General features: G+C 42.6%; 1 protein-coding gene and 1 non-coding gene across 12 annotated transcripts in view; one reads left to right on the forward strand and one right to left on the reverse strand.

The window, feature by feature from the left end:
* Positions 1 to 356: 356 nt before the first annotated feature.
* Positions 357 to 19,628, reverse strand: part of GRAMD2B (GRAM domain containing 2B) — a 111,122-nt gene continuing 91,850 nt past the window's right edge. For 4 of the 11 annotated variants that reach the window (XM_047729974.1, XM_047729978.1, XM_047729976.1 and 1 more), the window contains 9 exons: positions 16,446 to 16,541; positions 14,059 to 14,130; positions 13,879 to 13,959; positions 11,147 to 11,258; positions 10,468 to 10,590; positions 9,692 to 9,779; positions 8,682 to 8,786; positions 4,621 to 4,714; positions 357 to 1,491 (listed from right to left, as the gene is read on the reverse strand). In XM_047729974.1, coding sequence (XP_047585930.1) covers positions 1,426 to 1,491; positions 4,621 to 4,714; positions 8,682 to 8,786; positions 9,692 to 9,779; positions 10,468 to 10,590; positions 11,147 to 11,258; positions 13,879 to 13,959; positions 14,059 to 14,130; positions 16,446 to 16,541 — 837 coding nt within the window. In that variant the 3' untranslated portion in view covers positions 357 to 1,425. Of the gene's footprint in view, positions 1,492 to 3,886; positions 3,972 to 4,620; positions 4,715 to 8,681; positions 8,787 to 9,691; positions 9,780 to 10,467; positions 10,591 to 11,146; positions 11,259 to 13,878; positions 13,960 to 14,058; positions 14,131 to 16,445; positions 16,542 to 19,628 lie in introns of all 11 variants that reach the window. The other 7 variants (XM_047729975.1, XM_047729977.1, XM_047729971.1 and 4 more) reach the window with 5 other exon arrangements.
* Positions 17,783 to 17,888, forward strand: LOC125101423 (U6 spliceosomal RNA). Its single transcript, XR_007127836.1, has one exon. It is a non-coding gene; the product is annotated as a U6 spliceosomal RNA (small nuclear RNA).

Genomic DNA, 19,628 nt, shown 5'->3' on the forward strand with positions numbered 1-19,628 from the left:
AAAACGGCCAAAGATCTCCAGGTCACACAACTTATAAAACATGAACCCAAGAATAAAGCATTATTTTTATGATTTAAAAGCTCATTTTCTTTCCCCTGTATCCCTGCCACCCCAGAATTTAAATTATTTTTAAGTTTTGAAATGGATACTTGGGAAGAGAGAAGTATGGGTGAGTTGGAAGCAGTAGAGAGGAGGGGAGAGGCAGTTAAAAAGGCCACGTTGTCTTAGCTAAATGAGTTTACAAACTGACAGAACACAGTGTTAGCAGGGCATTTTAGCCAATGAGTATTTATTAAAAGCCGGGGGGGGTGGGTGCACCAGGCACAGTTATTGTCCAACAGGCTAACAAATATAAAGTAACCAATTCATTTATTAGCTTATCTGATTAAACAAAGTACATTTCATAGAAATGATTATAAAATGCATTGCCAATAGAAACAGAATATCATTTATATTACAGATCTTACGGTACCTAAATAATTATTAATAAAAACCAGCCAACCCATATGGTAAATAGAAGTTAGGAGACCACCAGTTACTTCTTCTGGTCAGCAAGAGAGAGAAGCATTCATTTGTCATGCTGGGAGGGGTTTCAGCATTCCATGTAGGCAGCCTGTTTCAAAACTAACATCATCCACCTATAAACTTAAAAATTCAGGGGTTTTCATCCAGTATCAAATCATATTGTACTTTTTGGTTTAAAGATTAGTTTTGGTTTTGAGTAAGTTTAATTTAGTACTTCAGCTGCATGTGGTCATAGACTCTTGATCTGGGCCAGGTGATGATCAGTCCAATTAAGTATTAGTTACAGGAACAAAGCACAACGTAAACGGCTACTTTTAATCTGCTTTGGGATATTCTTGTCCGTACTGAATTGAGAAGATACGCAGGATGATTTAAAGCAGAACAGAACAGCAGAAGGGCGGAAAAGAAAAAAAAATGCTGGTGTTCTTTGAGGCAAGTCTGTTTTGGAGAACCAGGGCTCATTCTTGAAGACCGTATCAGGTTTTTGGCACATGATCTCTCCCTTCGTTTGAAGGCTGGTTCAGACGGGTGTAAAGGAGAGAAAAGGAGCACAGAAAGGACTAAAAAGGCACAGAGTGGAGTGTGTTTGCTGATGCAGTCACGAGAACCGTGGCACCACAATCACCCAAGAGTGTCCACCAGGCCCTTCCAGAGACCTCCAGACATGGGTCTGTTTCGTTCGGGCAGCAGCACTGAAAACTTCCTCAGAGAGACAGGGTCAATGTTTATTGCACAGGAACCAGAATTATTACCCCTTCTCCCCTTCCTGAGCTGGAGACCTCCAAGTGCAAACATGGCTGGGATGTTGGTCCGCCAGCTCCTCTGGCCAGCAGGGAGCACCTTCTCCAAAGGGACGCGTGAGCGAGGTATCATGTCGGCCTGAACGACTGACCCAGTCTGTCAGTCACCATTCTCAAGCAGCTTCTGGAGGTTGTTTTGTATCTGGAGATAACAAGAGAGAAGTTCCTGTTCCTAAATAGAATGGCTTCTACCAAGAGCCCATTTGCCATGATCTGGATAATGTCTGAGATTAATCTATTCTACATTGAATAAAAAGCGGCCCCCACATTCAGTTGAGATCAGGCAAATGCTGCTTAATGGAAATAAATTCTGTTGATAATCCACTTTCAGATGAAAAAAAAAGGGGGTGCTAAAAACGAAGAGTGGCACAAAGATGCAAATGTTAGGAGAGACCAAAAGAAATCAGATGGAAGGAAAAGAACAAAAAGCCTTCATAGCACCAAGTGTGACCTAAATACAGATAATGGGAAACTGAGACTAATGGAGCATGTGTATCCTGTGGTGTCTGACTCAAACCATCAAAGTTGAACACTCCTACGAGATATTACCCATTTCCCAGAAGACCGAGTTTCACAGGCCAGGTCCGTGACATATCTTTAGATCTCGAGACCACAGGACAGTGTTGGGCATTAGAAACATGCTCAGTAGATATTTGCTGAGTAAGTGAACTTTCAAGAATTCTGAGCAAGGAATTCTCAACAAGCAATATGGTGATGGGAGTGGGGAACCCCATGGAAGAAAAGATACACACACACACGTGTGTATGTATAAAATGGAATATATATATATATATATATATATTTTTTTTTTTTTTTTTTTTTTGAGAGAGAGCGAGTACAAGCACAAGGTGGGAGAGGGAGAGAGAAACTCAAGCAGACTCCCCACTGAGCCGGATACGGGGCTCCATCAAGCCTCCTTGAGATCATGACCTGAGCTGAAAACAAGAGTCAGATGCTCCACTGACTGAGCCACCCAGGCGCCCCAGATAATATCTATTTCTTTCTTTTTTTAATTTATTTATTTGACAGAGATCACAAGTAGGCAGAGAGAGAGAGAGGGGAGGAAGCAGGCTCCCCGCTGAGCAGAGAGCCCGATGTGGGGCTCAATCTCAGGACCCTGAGATCATAACCCGAGCCAAAGGCAGAGGCTTTAACCCACTGAGCCACCCAGGCGCCCCTATCTATTTCTATAGACTAGTCTGTGATGTCCTGCAGGCACCCAGGGTTGGTGAGGAGCAAAGCATCTAGGACGTCTGTGCCAGGAACTTCACAGGTGCTCCCCTCACTGCCCTCCGCCACCACACACAGGTTTCACACATGGAACTGGGAGATTAGCCACATTCTCAGTGGCAGACGAAGGGTGAAAACAGAGGTCTGCCGCTTCTGCTCCGCCATGAATGCCATTTGCCGCTCTCAGACAATAAGTTTACTTATTTATCTCATGACCTGTAAAAGGCATTGCCTTCGTCCCCACCCTGTTATTCTGTCCTGTCTTTCCTACCTACTCCACAGGACCAGAGGTAAACAGAAAAGCAGGTGTGCGAAGGAAGAAAAAGAGAGGACATAAAGTCCTGATAACCAAAATATCTAAAACACACCTCCAAAGACAGAAACCTGGAAGTAAAAGCTGGGGGGGGGCCAGCTGTGAGTGCACCTCAAGTCTGCGCCCCCTGCTGTGGACGGCCTCCACAGAGCGGGGTGGACCCGTGAGCCAGAGCAGGACTGTTCATGCCCAGAGTCCTTTGAGCCGTGTGGGCAACTTACAACTTTTAGAACTTCCACATCAGCACTGGGGCCCTAACCCCACTTATTTTACTACTGCTGCTTCGGGACCAAGGTTTCTGGTGGGAGTGCAGGCCTCTGAGCCGAGGAGCTGGGCTCTAGAAGAAGTTGAGGCGGAAGGCAGGAGACGCAGCCATCTGTCTGCCCCTGTGGACAGGTTCTGTCCCTCATTACAGCGTGGGGTGCCCTAGCTGGGCCTGGCACCAGAGTGGGAGGGAGTGCAAAAGGGGATGAGCAGGAATTTGGGTGCTTCTGGCCCCAAAATGCCCTTGCGTACCAGTGTGAGCAACTGGATGGAGAACGATGACCAACCTGTTCTCCAGGCCAGCGTGGAAACCCGATGTCTGTAAGCATGGCAGGACACATAAAAAACATCTCTTCAACTCTCAGCAACTCACATTTTAGAAAAGAAAACTCTTTGGGTGGCTACACCCGACTTTCTCTAGGATGGTTTTGGATTAAGAAGAGGAAAAGTTTCCAAGTTTGTCCATAGATTCAGTAGGAATTCTAGGTCATCCTTTGGTTTCAAGCAGAACTTTGGAAACTCCTTGGCTCTCAATCCTTCAGTAACTGAGTGCTAACCACCATTTAGTCTAGCAAAACCAACATCATTTGGCTCATTTGTATTTCACATTTCTTACCAGGTAAACATGACTGCACTGTTAGGGAGAGCTACGCTGGGCATTTGTGGTAACAGTCTAAACTGAACCCCTGTACCTGAAACCCTTCCTTAAGGTTTAGGGCAGAAACAAACCACCAGATGGAAGAGAGGGACATACCGGAAGGAGAGGTGAAGAAATGTTAGTTAGGTTTAATTCTGGGCCGGTTCACATGTACCAATCTTCCTGTCCGCCCTCCTCCTGGCTTTGAAGAATGACACAGGTTTTAGGACAGATCTGTTCGAAAACTGCCCTATGGTTAGATACTTCTAGAGGGTAAAGGTACATCAGTGGTTTACTGGCAAGGCCTCAGGTTGGCCTGTGAGGAGCAGCAAACACAACTGTGGAATCAGACCTGGTTCACATTCCAGATCCGCCAACTTTCTCTGTGTGTCTCTGAGCGAGTTACTCAGAACTTGGACTCTTTGTCTGCCAGACAGGACAGTGACATCCATCTGGCAGGGGTTCTAACAGATTGAACACAGTATTTCATGGATGGCAACAATCAGCCTGGGTGGAGCTGGGCCACACTCTGTGGTGAGGACACTTCCTACTGTGTCCCTTCCACTGAGCCCTGTGTCAGTGGTCACTGGCCGTTGGGTCCTTGTGGTAGAGAGAAATCTTTCTAAGGAGGAAAAGCCAAAGACATACGCACAAGGTGAGTGAGACTGAAATCGGTTTCTGGGTGGAAATAAAAAAAAATACTCTTTCCCATTTACAGTGACATCCCCTGGCTGGCTCTGCTCACCGAGGCCGCTTGCTATCCCATGCAGGTGTTTGCGTGCGTGACCGTGCTGTCTGGCCATCAGCAGACACCACAGCTCTCGCCCCAGCCCAGGAAATATGTGAGTCACCTTTTCTAATTTCATTATGTTAGCCGTCAGCTCTTGGCAGAGGACCTCCACATTTAATTGTACTTGTGACCCCAGGCCGGATGGTGCTGTCTGTCTGTAAGAACAAAGAGAAAAATGATTATGTGCAGCGGTGGCAAAGGAAGTGGAATGAACACATTTAAAATTTATCCGTACAGAAAACTGGGTTACAGTTGCCAGGCGTGAGCATTTCACTTGTTAACATCGGAAAGGCTGGACAACTCTTAACCTGTTTTTGTGGAAGTGGCCGTGTTGTACCTTGGCTTCCGAACCAAAAAACATCAGGCAATTCGGCTCAAGCACATGGCTTCTTAGACCTCTTGTTCACCTCGGATATCCTTGTTGTCCCCACCAGACCAGAAATGAGCAAAGAATTACTGCTCTTCTCAGTCATAGACTTATTTTTGGAGGAGAGACCATTTACAAAGGAATTTTAGTCAAATTGCTGCTCAAGTGTGAGACTTTTTCTAGTTTGGGATTTGCCATGCCCATGGAGCTGGCCTTGTCTTAACAACGGAACGTGGATTCATCGTGTGCCATTTCAAGTATTTACGGCATGGGCTCTTCCCCAGGGCTCAGTGGGGTCCCATACCAGCTGAAACTGTAGGAAATTGAGCGCTGTGTGTACATTTTCCTGGAGAAGTGGTCTAAAGCCTTTGAGCAGATTTTCATGTTAAGGTTAAGAACCATGGTCTCTAGCTTCTCCATATTTCTTGGCTGTAATTTATTTAGCCATTAAGGTTTTAGATGGCAGTGATGGGTCTAATTATTTAACACAGGTACTTGGTGAATGACTGAGGATCATCTAAACATTAAGAAAGGAATTAGATGTTTCTCTGTATACTAGTACTAAAAACAAACAGCTTTCTGTATCCCTGAGCCGCACCATCAAAATCTTAGATCCCAGACAGGAAGCCGAATGGGAATCTGTCAGTGTCTAGAGAGAACGGAACTGATGGATCAACACGAAATTCTGACAGCATACAGGCTACTGATGCACCAACAAAGCCAGTAAAAGGTATGGATTCTGCGACCACTAACTGACCCGCTTACAAGTGTGGATCTAGCTATGGGGCAGCCTGGCTGGATCACCTTGGTGAAAGGAAGATTAGGCTCAGGTCTTATAAATCACTTTATGAACATATTCTTCCCATCATGCATGTTCCTGGTCCCATGTCCTAATCTTTGTGATTTTTCCTTTAAATGATGATTCTTTACACTACTTCTTCCTGGGTTGTTGTTCTTTTTTTTTTTAAGATTTTATTTATGGGCAATTGGCTGGCTCAGTTGGTTAAGTGTCTGCCTTCGGCCCAGGTCATGATCCCAGGTCCTGGGATCTTTGCTCAGGGGGGTCTACGTCTCCCTCTGACCCTCCCTACTCTTGTGCTCCTCCTCTATCAAATAAATACATAAACAATCTTTATTTATTTGAGAGAGAGAGAGAGAGCACACACAAGTAGGGACAGCGGCAGGCAGAGGAAGAGGGATTAGCAGATTCCCCACTGAGCAGGGAGTCCAATATAGGGCTCAATTCCAGGACCCTGGGCTCATGACCTGAGCAAAAGGCAGACTCCTAATGACTAAGCCACCCAGGTGCCCTGTGTTGAGTAAATAGTGGAATGAATATTCCCTTTGTTCTTGTTAGTGGGAGTCTCCCCCTCATCATCACCAAGTTAACGAAAAGATAATCAGACATAAGGTACATTTTTGTTAAAAAAGCCAACCCTGTATATGATAGTGAACTAGGAGGGCACACTATATTGTTGTGGCCTAAGTATGTCAGCATTTTTTTTTTTTTTAAAGATTTTATTTATTTATTTCACAGACAGAGATCACAAGTAGGCAGAGACAGAGAGAGGGGGAAGCAGGCTCCCCGCTGAGCATAGAGCCCCATGTGGGGCTCGATCCCAGGACACTGAGATCATGACCTGAGCCGAAGGCAGAGGCTTTAACCCACTGAGCCACCCAGGCGCCCCAGTATGTCAGCATTTTGAACAAGAAGGGAGAAAGTAAGGGCAGGGTATAAATCTATTCTAGACTGTTCTTTATGTTTCCACTGTATTGGCTCAAAAGTATATGTTATGGTTCAGAAAGAACCTGTATGCCAGCAGACATGTAAGCCACAGAACGAGACTTTAGGTCATTGTTTGAGCATAAAGAGGCCCTAGAATGGCATAATCTAATAATTCTCCAAGTACAGACCCATGCCAGCACCATCAGCATCACCTAGGAACTTGACAGAAATGCAAATTCTTGGGCCCTCCATTCTAGTGCATCAGAAACTCTGGGGAGGGGCCCTGCAGTCTGTTTTAACAAGCCATCCAGATGATTCTGAAGCACACTCTATACAGCCTAATCCAGTTCCTAGGCTGTCCCTCACAACCAAGCCACTGGTAGATGGGAAAGCCTGTCCTCCGTGTAGTCATACTGACTTGCATCTGAGACCTGATTTGATTATAAACTGTATGACAGTAAATTATTTCTCTGGGTCTTAGTTTTCCTCATCTGTAAAATGGGAATAAAAGTTGTCTTAAAAGGCTATCGTGCTGTCTGTCAAATAAATAAATAAAATCTTTTAAAAAAGGCTACAGTGAACATAAAATGAGAGAATTGCACGTATATATATTTCTTTTTTTTTTTTAAGATTTTATTTATTTATTTGACAGAGAGAGAGCACAAGTAAGCAGAGTGACAGGCAGAGGGAGAGAGAGTAGCAGGCTCTCTGCTGAACAGGGAACCCAATGTGGGACTTGATCTCAGTACCTGAGCTGAGGGCAGCCGCTTAACCAACTAAGCCTCCCAAGCGCCCCATATGTATCTATTTTAATAGAGTCTCTAGCACATGGTATAAACTCTGTAAATGAGTATCTCTACTTGTAGAACCTGAGTTGGGCACCTGGCTGGCTCAGAAGAGCTCGTGACTCTTGATCTCTGGGTCATGAGTTTGAGCCGACGTTGGGTGTAGAGATTACTTAAACTAAAAAAGAAAAACCCAACAGTTTAAATACATACATACATACATACATATAAATAAATAAATAAATAAATTTGGGTTACAAGTATGCTTTCTAACATGGAGTAATTTATTTCACTTTTTGGTAATGGATTAAAATCCTTATGTATATGGATTTCAAGGAAAGAGCTCTGAGTGGGTGAGATGGAAGATCTTCACAGATGTATTCAGCTAATTACTAGTCACAGAGATCTTTTTTTTTTTTTTTTAAAGATTTATTTATTTATTTATTTATTTATTTGACAGAGAGAGAGAGCACAAGCAGGTAGACAGGCAGGCAGAGAGAGAGAGGAGAAAGCAGGCTCCCTGCCAAGCAGAGAGGCTGATGCGGGACTCGATCCCAGGACCCTGAGATCATGACCTGAGCCCCTAGTCACAGAGATCTTAAAAGTAGTCAAGAGGGGCGCCTGGGTGGCTCAGTGGGTTAAAGCCTCTGCCTTCAGCTCAGGTCATGATCCCAGAGTCCTAGGATCGAGCCCTGCATAGGGCTCTCTGCTCAACAGGGAGCCTGCTTCCTCCTCTCTCTCTCTGCCTGCCTCCCTGCCTACTTGTGGTCTCTGTCAAATAAATAAATAAAAATCTAAAAAAAAAAAAAAAAAGTAGTCAAGAATTTTGTGACTATATGAGTTAATATAAAGAGTTAATATGTGATAAATGAGCTGAGTTATTTGAATTGAATTGCTTCTTTCCTATTAGTGTCTTCACTCACTGTCCTTTTAGTAAGATAAACTGGTATATATTACTAAGTGGGCCAAGGTCAAGCTGAGTCTTAGGCTACCAGAACAAGATAATGTAAAATCAGGCGTGTTTCCTGATAATCTGGCAACACTCTAGCAAGAACAGTTCGGAGTCCAGGCATTCATTTCTAGGATCCTCCCACCAACCCCTTTATCGCCCCTGGATGCACTTAACAAAATGTCTCCTATGGAATGTAACCTCAGTTCACATTTGCTAAGAAGGATGGTAAGCGCCCAACATTAGACTAGTCTCAGGAGCAAGCAGATGACAGCATAGGAGGGAATCGTCTTACTCCTGATGATGAGTGTCCACGATGGAGGTTAGTGACCCCAGCCTCTCCTCCAGAGTATTAATTCTGTATCTCATGTAGAAGGTCGAGATGATTAGTGCACAGACACTGGAAAGGGATAAAAGAGAAATTCTTAATAGGTTCATGAACAGACACTCATGAAACTATCAACTCAGAGCCAGTGTTGTATCTTTAAGGCAAGATATTCTCCAAAATTAACTTGCCAGAGAGACTTGAAAAAGGTCTTTTTTTTCTCAATAGGCTGATGTCTTGTCACAAAACTTGAGAGTGAAAACGGGATTTAAAATCTTCTGGTCCAGGTTCCTCGATTTATAAACAATGGCCATTCTACTAGGGTCTCTCAAGGCTATGCCCAGGGTGGATTACCAAGCCTGTGCTCCTCCCATGGGGTGCTGTGTCCCTTACTAGGAGGGCCTGGCCAGTGAGTGCCCAGTCTTGTTCTCTGGTGACTCACAAGTTCCCTTCTTTATCTGGAAACCAAATTGGGCACATCCTCCCTGGTAGTAAGGAGAACCTAGAACTGGGTCAGCCTATTTTCAGAAAAACAATTGGTTAAAGGCTGGAAGCTGAGGAGGAAAGGTCTTAAAGTTATGCTAGAGTTTTCACAGTAAAAGGGATGATGGTATTCTGAAGTTGTTTTGGCCTCTGTCCAGAGAACATGGGATAGACGAGAAGATAAATAGTAAGGCCAAAGATGCTTCATCATTCACAAAACAGTTTTCTTACTAACAGTATCTACTCATAACGTAGTCCTCTGCTGGAATTGGCCCAATTCGGTCTTCCTTTCATTTATTTAAATAAGGGAATAAATAGGAAAATGTAACCTAAGCCTAAGGAAAACAAAATGTTGGAACAGGAGACAAAATTGTCAAAGGAAAGATGTGGGTCACATGAGAGACAACTGAGATTTATAACGACTCTTGGAACTGTTAGATTATTCTTTTAGAGAAATGAATGATTTTAAGTCACTCAAAGTAAATTCATCTACTTACACAATTGCGTAAAATATAAGAATATGGTGGAGAGTCATACATGTCTGAGACTTGAATTTGTGTAGGACTCCAGTGGTTTCTGACTGACCTGTTGGGAGAAGAAAAAACAGTTTTAAAACTACAACACACCTCCTTCATCCAGCAAAATCCCTTCGGGGAAGAGGTACTTGAAAGAGGTAATTATTCCAGGATAATAGACATTGAAGAAAACATTGAAGCCTTCCAGGTGTCTGTTCTTGCTCTCATATCAGTATAATTGGTAAACAGCTATTAGGATACTTAAACTAAGTAAGCAATAATTTGAGTCTTATCACCAGTTTTTGAGTAACATTCTCAAGATACTAAAAATAATGAAGGGACCTCCAGGAAGACTAGTCACCTCTGTATTCCTCACAATAAAGCACAGAACTGGATAATGTTTGTTGAATAAGTACATGAATTAATATGCACAGAACAAAGACCTACAGTAGGAAAGGAGGGGTGGGAATATGAAAGGCAGTCATAAACTGAAATATGAGTGCCCTTTATTTTTTTATTGAAGATTTTATTTATTGAGTGAGAGGGAGGGGCAGAGGGAGAGGGAGAAGCCGACTCCCCGCAGAGCAGGGAGGGCAATGCAGGGATTGATCCCAGGACGTTGAGATCATGTCCTGAGCCAAAACCAAGAGTGGGATGCTTAAGTGAGCCACCCAGGGGCCCCTGACATATGGGGGTCCTTGAAGAGTTACAAGCTGATGAATACCACACTCCCTTACCCAAGACATTCTGTTCCTTACCATGTACAGGGAGACTCTTGGCTTTTCCTTCAGGCACTCTATTCACATGGGCATCTGCCCGGGTTGGTTTTGTTTCTCCCTTGGAGACGTTCAGAACTGTCTGGGATTCTGTCACATGGAAATCTATCAAGCCAAAATGGGGCTGGCTAAGTTTCCTTCCCAATGCATTTAAAAACACACCATCAACCACAAAGCAAATTAATCTCACAACATGCATAATGGCTGAGAATATAAATGGATCTTCTCACAAGTTGGTTCAGCGGTTAGGTATTGAAATTCAATGGTTAAGAAGTAAGAAAATGATACAAGGATAGTCTGTCCTTAGCCCACTAACTCACTGGGCCCATTTAGCTAGAACAGTGAATAATAGGATTGAAAGAAGAGGTAAAACAAAACAAAACATTTTGTGTATTTCTCTTTGAACTGCCCTAATATGATGTCAATTTAAGAGATTTATTAAATGTGTATAAAGAGAAATTTTTTTTTAACCAAGCAATTATTTTCCCTGAAACTTTCAAACGACCCTTTCTCCAGAGTCTCTTATCAAATTTTAATTGTTAATTAGTCCCTTCCTGATTGACAAGGTGGTTTTTGTTGGTTTTGTTTTGTTTTATAGGGGTGAGATGAGGATATCTGGTGGAGCCTTATACTTTAGGTAACATACAGAAATTTCTCAGACCTCGAGAGTTCTCAGATTCAGGAGTCTGAGAACCAGAGCTGCTGTATCCTTCCATGTCTTGCCTTCTTTGTCGAACCACTCCATCCAGATCTGAGAATTCATCGTTGAAATCCTGAAGGGAAACAAGGAAGCGTACAGAGTCCAATTCCCCTCAGTAAACAGATAGGCCTCTGTAATCCCCACACTTGGGCCTCACCTATAAAATACTGAAAAAGAAGGGAGGATCACCATACCCCTGGGATTTCCCCAACAGATCAGAGTACTGGTGATCAAAACAGATTTTTCTGGGCTGTTAAAATCCTGTCAACAGTGGCCAACTTGTTTGAAACAACAAATGTTTAGAAAAAGCACTGCTGATGATTGAAAAGCTTCCAGGGTCAAACTGGAAAAGTCTCATTAGCATTCTATCATGAGAAAAAGTGATCGACGCAGACATATAGGAGAAAAGAAATAGAAGTACAGTTTTCAAAACCCATGTTCTCAATGCAAAGGTATTCTTTAAATCAGAGTATAAAAAAAGGAATTTTAATGGAAGGAAAAGTGCCTTTAACAAATTAGACACTGAAAGCAAAGTTTTAGCTCCCTTCCACCAACCAAATTAAAAGAGAGGCTGTGCTATCACTTTTGAATGATAGAAGGAGGATAGAGGCGTGAGCAGTAGGGGAAAAGCAGGGATGTTTAATTTTATCCCACTTGTTTCCCCCAAGTGCTTAAGCACTGAAGGGACCACAGGGGTCATTAAAATGTACCCTTCCCCACTCCCAGGAGGTGCAAGTAAGCTGAGATTTTCACAGCTGAGTTAGCTGCCAAACAGCAAATGACCAGCCTTCAGCTTACACTGGCTATCTTTGGATCGTTTCAATAATTCATTTCAATTTCATTTCAGTTCATTTCAATTTCATGCAAAAATATATAGGAGAGAGAAAGCTGAAGAATTCCAGTCTCTTCGATTTAATAATTATTGACTGAAAGCCTATCATGTATCAGGCAGTACGCAAAGCTCCTCAGACCGATGACTGCACTTAATCTTCACAGCCACACCATGAAGCTGGCATTTGGCTGGATGAAGAAACTGAGTGACAGCAGTTAAAAGCGCTTCTCTGATGGCATAACTCAGCTGGGCAGAACCCAGATTTGAAACCAAGTTTGTTGGATTCCAAATTATATGTCTTGGTTTTTTGTTTTTTGTGTTTTTTTTTTTTTAACAACTTCCCACTACTTTTTTCCCCTAAGGTGTTTTTTTTTTTTTTTTAAAGATTTATTTATTTATTTATTTGACAGAGAGAGAGAGCACAAGCAGGCAGAGAGGCAGGCAGAGAGAGAGGAGGAAGCAGGCTCCCTGCTGAGCAGAGAGCCCGATGCGGGGCTCGATCCCAAGACCCTGAGATCATGACCTGAGCCGAAGGCAGCGGCTTAACCCACTGAGCCACCCAGGCGCCCCGTTTTTTTTTTTTTTAATTGAGATAAAATTCATGTAATAACAAAAATCATTTAAAGCATACAATTTAGTGGTTTTTAGAATAATCAGAATGTTATGCTGCCATCACCACTGTCTTATTTCAGAATGTTTCCACCACCTGCAAAGTGAATCCCTTTACCTAGTAGCAGTCACTTCTAATTTCTCCCTTGCTCCGTCCCTTGGCAACCACTCCTCTACTTTCCCTGTCAGGTTGTCTGTTTGGGACATTTTGTATAAATGGAATCCTACCGTACGTGGCCTTTTGAGTCTGGCTTCTCTTGCCTAGTGTCATGTGTTCAAGGTTCTTTCATGTTGTATGTGTCAGTACTCCTTCCTTTGTATGGCCAAATAATATTCTACTGTATGGACATACGACATTTTATTCATCCATTCAGCAGATGATGGACATTAGAATTGTTTTTTTTTTTTTTTTTTGGCTATTATGGACAGTTCAGCTGTGAACTTTTTTTTGTTTTTTAAAAGATTTTATCCATTCACCTGAGAGACAGCGAAAGAGAGAGAGAGAGAGAGAGAGCGAGAGAAGCAGACTCCCCACTGGGCAGGGAGCCTGATGGGGGACTCAGTCCCAGTACAACATGATCACAAACTGAGCTGAAGGCAGACACTTAATTAACTAAGTCACCCAGACATGCCAGCTGTGAACATTCTTGGACGACTTTTTATGTGTATATGTTTTCAATCCCTGTACTATTTAATAGCTCTCAGAAGATTTGTAGATATGAAAGCCATGGGTTCATACTATTGCACTCAAGGTATTCCGGTATTTAACAGGAATCAATTTGGGAATAAGGACTTGAATAAATACGGCTAGGACTCTCTTGGGCTGACATCACAGCATCGTAGGTACAAATGGGGGTAACTACTTTCCACTGGAGATTTACTATTCAGTCAACAAACTCTAAAGGGGGAAAAAAATCTCTTTCACTTGGTGACTACAGAGTTCTTTTACAATTGCAAAACACTGACAAGCAAAGACAGCGAGATTTTACAAACATCTCCACTGACCACTTGCTCACCCAGACAGCCCACTATCCTGTTTCTTTTGTAGGACGGCTCTTTAGTTACCTGAAAAAAGTTTATGGCCTCCTATGGCCCCCTTTTCTTCAGCACAGAAATGCCCTTGCCTTCAGATTTGACCTCAGATTTTAAGGTCCTACGCTACTTCCGTCCTCTGATCCTGGTGTAAGGAGAAGTGTCATTGTGGGACACATTCCCTTTCTGTGGCTTTTAGATTGTTACGTAGACAACTCACCAGAGGCAGAGATGAAGGGCGGTCTGCCCGGAAACTGTTTTCAAGAGAAGACGGGTTGGGACTGTTCCCGACGCTGGTATTCTGAAATTAATGAAACAAAATGAAAAACCAGATCAACTAGGAAACCAGCAGAAATAGAAAAGAGAGACAGCAGCTGGGGCTCAGGGATGTTGTACTCACGTCTAAGTGTCCACACACAGATTTCAGTAGCTTGTAAGTAGAATCTCTGGAGAGGAAGGAGACAAATATGTACTGGAAAACAAAACAGTCATTATTAACAGATACTGCGTGGAAACACGTGAGAGTTCAGAGTGCAAAAAATTTATATAATTCTTTTCCTTTTCAAAGGAAAGACTCATTCACCCACACATTTTCTTTTTTAAATTCCATTTCCGTAATAAACCAAGCCTCTTTCCCCACAAGGGCAACAAAACCCTCAAACCCCATTTAAGTAATAGCAATGTGAAGGCGCTAAGGCACTGAAACAGATGCCCCAAACAAGCACACACAGGCTTAAAAAAAAAAAAAAAAAAAAAAAGTCAGAATATTAAAAAAAAGGCCAGTGATACTTGCTAGATCTTCTTTAAAGCTTGTTCTCCAGCCACCCCTCCCCCCCTTTCTTTTAAGGTATTTAACATTTCCCAAGGGTCCTCTTTCTCTGTTCTGACCTAGATTTCCACTAAGAATTTCCCAGAGGCTCTTAGAGGCTCCATTCTTTTTTAAGCCACTTCCAGATTCTCCCTTGTACAAATATGGAGATTTTTCTAGTGGATGCATGTATACATAAGTGATGGGCAAAAAGTGAAATCAGACTAGAGAAGGAATTTGGAGACACATGACATAAGGAAAAATGAATTTACCATGAACATGTTAAGTGGGGGTGCCTGGGTGGCTCAGTGGGGTAAGCCTCTGCCTTTAGCTCAGGTCATGATCTCAGTGTCTTGGCATCGAGCCCTGCATTGGGCTCTCTGCTCAGTGGGGAGCCTGCTTCCCCCCTCTCTCTGTCTGCCTCTCTGCCTACTTGTGACTTCTCTCTCTCTCAAATAAATAAAATCTTAAAAAAAACATGTTAAGTGGTAAAGTGTTACATATGTTAAGAAAATATTAAAACTCACTCTTTCTCTGTTTGAGCCACAGAATCTTTTCAGAGCCCCCTTCCAGAAATTTGTAATTATCCCTTTTACTCATGGAGGAGAGCCCTTGATAGGTTTTCCCAGAAAGTATGTATTTCAGAGTAGTTAACACTGTGGGTTCTGCCTTTAGACCCAGTTGCTAGGTCTGGCGCTGCTACTTAGAAGTGGGTAACAGTAGGTAAACTGCTCAACCACTGTTGGCTTCAGTTTTTCTTTTTTTTTTTTTTTTTTTTTTTTGATTTTATTTACTTAGGCAGAGTATGTGAAGTGGGGAGGGGCAGAGAGAATCTCAAGCAGACTCCGCCTGCCTGCAGAGCCCATAGCAGGGTTGGATCCCATGATCTTGAGATTAGGACATGAGCTGAAATGAAGAGTCGAACCCTCGAGTGACCCTTGGCTTCAGTTTTCTTTTAAAATTTTATTTATTTATTTATTTATTTGACAGAATAAGAGAACAGAAGAGCACAAGCAGTGGAAGGCAGCAGAGGGAGAGGGAGAAGCAGGCCCCCTGCCAAGCCCAACACGGGGCTCGATCCCAGGACCCTGGGATCATGACCTGAGCCAAAGGCAGACGCTTAAGAAAACTGAGGCCAGGGCGCCTGGGTGGCTCAGTTGGCTAACAACACTTACCCCTTCTGGGTGGCAGTGTGGAATCAATGTGAAAATAGAAGGAAAGTATTTAGTGTATGCCTGGCGAGAAGTACTTAATGCCTGTTAGCCATTCGTATTATAAACTTTTTTTTTTTTTTTCCAAAATATTAACCTATTTTCTACTCTCATCAGAATAGCCACCCTCCTTCCCTCTCCAGGTTATCCAGTAAGGTTGGAAATGGATGCAGCTTTTATACTTTCATAGAAATAGTAGGTAAAAATCTTAAAAAAAATAATTTCAAGTGAGAAATGAATAACCGAACCATTCCACTCCCTCTTTCTGGCTAAAGTGAAATAAACTCCACTATCAATGCAAGTATCCGGTCACACATGTGTGGCGCAGCTCAACGGTCAAGAGAAATACAGAATTTCTATATAGAACAGTACTTGATGCAACCTGGAAGCAAAGAGGTGCTAGAAACTGGTTCCAAAGCTGACCCCCACATGGCAAGCACTGGGTTCATATATCGGGGATGGCTCTGGGGAGGAACCGAGTAAGGTTCTGGGTCCCAGAGACTCTTCAGTCTCATCCCCTCAACAATGCAGAGGTGGTGGTTTTAAATATTAAAGAAACTCAATATATCAGTTTAGCCTCTTCCAAGAGATACTAGAGAAAGGGGAGTTGGGAAAGAATCTTCTGTTTCTGACCTTGGTCAAGCAAGTAGAATTAAGTCAGCAGGAAACGCAAAATTGTCAACTATATTAGAATAAAGCACCTTGTGAGGGGAAACAATATACAAACAGGACAAAGCGAAGGCGCCCTCGTCTCCGAGGCCTACTCACCCGGTCTGTGACTGTTGCTATAATTAAGGCATTTGGCACGAGGAGGGCAGTTTTGGTTTTCTTTATGAGGGTGACTGAGAACGCCGGAATAGAGATCTGAAACAGAATCAGTTCGCACTGGTTGAGCCTTCATTGAACACGACTTCAGATCTTCATGTGGAAGGAAGAAAAAATTTTTTTTTAAAGTTTAACGAAGAAGGGGCGCCTGGGTGGCTCAGTGGGTTAAATAAAGCCTCTGCCTTCGGCTCGGGTCATGATCCCGGGGTCCTGGGATCGAGCTCCACATCGGGCTCTCTGCTCAGCAGGGAGCCTGCTTCCTCCTCTCTCTCTGCCTGCCTCTCTGCCTACCTGTGATCTCTGTCAGATAAATAAATAAAATCTTAAAAAAAAAAAAAAAAGTTTAACAAAGAAATCCAAAACCACCAGGGAGCTCTCCAGCCTCCAGGAAAAAAAGCCAGTCTCCTCCAAGTTCTGCTTCCAAAGCCAGAGGGTAAATCTGCCTCATTAATTCTACTGTTTTCAAGAGAAGGGCTGGGTGAGAAACCTTGATCTTGAGACAAGGCAATGAATGCAAAATGCACAGTCATCTTAAAGGTAGGCCCTCGCTCTACAGAAACAGAGTGCTTGTGGCCTTCCCCCTAGGGCTAATCTCACACACCACCCTCTCATCTATCCTTATACATATGCAGGTATGGAAAACCTTGACTGACGCTGTTATAGTGGAATCACTACTGGACAGAAAGTCCCGGAGCTGAATTCTCAGTTGTTACTTCCGTGAAAGTGAATAAAGGAAACCTTATTTAAAATGCAATCTGGAGGCCCGAAAGGGGAGCTCTCCCGTACCACCTCTGGTCCTCAGTTGCAGACCCTAACAGGAAGAAGCCCACTTGACTACCCACCCCAGCCAGAGGAAGGAAGGATTTCTCCTTGCCCAGCAACAAGCTCAGCCAATGAGAAGGCATGAACGCTCAATTCTCTTCAATGAGCTTTTGTCCAAAGCAACCCCTCCCAACTTCCTCCTTAGCTCTATAATTTAATATTTCTCTCCTTTGATCTTGACTTCCCTATGGTTTGCCAGAGCTTTGCATGGCTCAAAGTGTGATTTCTCTCCCATTCCTGAATAAAACCCATTTTGCTGATAAAACCACTGGCTGTTTTTACTTTTTACAGTCCATACTGTCTACATGACCTACTCGACCTTACAAACCACACTTTCTAAGTCTCAGGTTTCTGATTTGTAAAATGGAGATAATCTTCCCTGCTTCCCAGGATTTTCTATAGATTCAGTGAGATAATATATGGAAAATGCCTAGCACTCATTAAGAAAGTATTGTATTGTGCTCACTTTGGCAGGACATATACTAAAATTGGAATGATACAGAGGAGATTAGCAGGGCCCCTATGCAAAGATCAGTGCAAATTCATGAAATGTTCCACATTAAATTAAAAAAAAAAGTCATTCATTTCCTCATTCGTCTTATAAGAAGAGGATGAGTGAAATAAAAGAACTTGAACAACTTCTCTGGTTTGAACAATAGAGAATTAGAACAGATAAGAATGTCATTTTAATTAGGAAAGTCCTATAAAGTACATGCTCTAAGAGACTAGGACATGTGTTTACAGAGGTAGGTGACTTGTCCAAGGTCATAAATGGGTTACGAGAGAATTTGAATCAATCCAATCCAAAATGTGGGTTCTTTTTCATCCAGTGTATTACAAGCATTACCAGATAACACAAAGAATAGATGTTCCAATATTTTTATGTTATATCCCCCCAAGCCAGTTTGGTTTCAAAGAGAAATGGGCCATATCACTTTAATCCTGATAAAGAGTCATATGCATCCACTGTAAAATGAACTGACTCCCTCCACAGATACTTATTCAAGTGTACATTATCTTGTAAAAATGCTTCACATATTCTAGAAGAGAGCAACAAGGTCAGTGGGGAAGAGGAGGGCCTTAGTCAGTTTAAAGGAAGAAAACTGAGCTTTTAATTCTGAACACTGTTTTTCCTGTATTTAGGTTTATGAGACAGAGATGTTCTACTGCCCCTCCAAGTTCCAGATGGGAAGACTATGGAAGAATGAGGGGCTAATCTTAATGAGATATTTCTAAAAACTATTTTGCTGAAGAACTCTACTGCCCAAAATTTTGAAGTGTAGGAGATAACTCATATGGTAAACATTAAGATAAATCTGGGGGAAAAAAAGTAAAGTCTGCCAAGATGGATGAGGATATAAAAATGAGTTTGATTTTGTTTCTGAGCAGTAGCACAAGCACACAGAGACTAGGGGCTACATATTTGTTTTTTTTCATAATCTAAGGCATGGAACACTCTTAAGGAGTTTTCAATCAACTGCTTAATAAGTATAAAATGACAACCAGATCACATGTGAGAAATAAAGTATAAATCATTTTTCAGTTTGAGTCTAGATGGGATATGATACATGCATTTAATTTTACCAGTATCTGAAAATGCAGTGAGATTGACCAAAATGTCCTGATTACATTAAGGCTGCACTTTGTTAATATTTTTCCAGGGTAGGGTGCTTAGAATTTCCCTCCCTAGAGTGAATTGTGTGAACTGCCTTTAGTTTATGCGGGATCATGTTGGACCCAGTTCTGTTGGCAGTATGGGAATTCTGCCACAGATCTGTGGCCCCAATCTCATTGCCACCATCCTGGGAAGGGAAGAAATGTACAGGTCACTACCACAGTTCTTAAGTTCCTACCTCCTGATGATTTTTAACCCCTTGTCTCTTAGATTAGCTATAGCACATGCCAACCCCTGCTACTACCTTTTTAGAAAACCAGTGTGTTAGGCCACTCCTTTTCTCTTTTTGTGGTCTGGCCATTTCTCTTTTAGGTAGATACTGGATTTTAAAACCACTGTTAGGATCATATATTAGCTTCAAAGTACACTTACTGAGTTTAAGAATTCCCCCATCCCTTAACAAAGACTCATTCTTCCTTCACTACTATCTCCAGCCCTGCTGCTTTCATCAGAGGTGTTGGCTCTAAATTCCTGGGAATTATCTTATCACATTAAACTGTGGAGATTCCTGGGGCACCTGGGTGGCTCAGTGGGTTAAAGCCTCTACCTTCAGCTTGGGTCGTGATCCCAGGGTCCTGGGATCGAGCCCTGAATCGGGCTCTCTGCTCAGCAGGAAGTCTGCTTCCCTC

The sequence above is a fragment of the Lutra lutra genome, chromosome 5, assembly GCF_902655055.1.
Source record: "Lutra lutra chromosome 5, mLutLut1.2, whole genome shotgun sequence".
NCBI classification, from domain to species: Eukaryota; Metazoa; Chordata; class Mammalia; order Carnivora; family Mustelidae; genus Lutra; species Lutra lutra.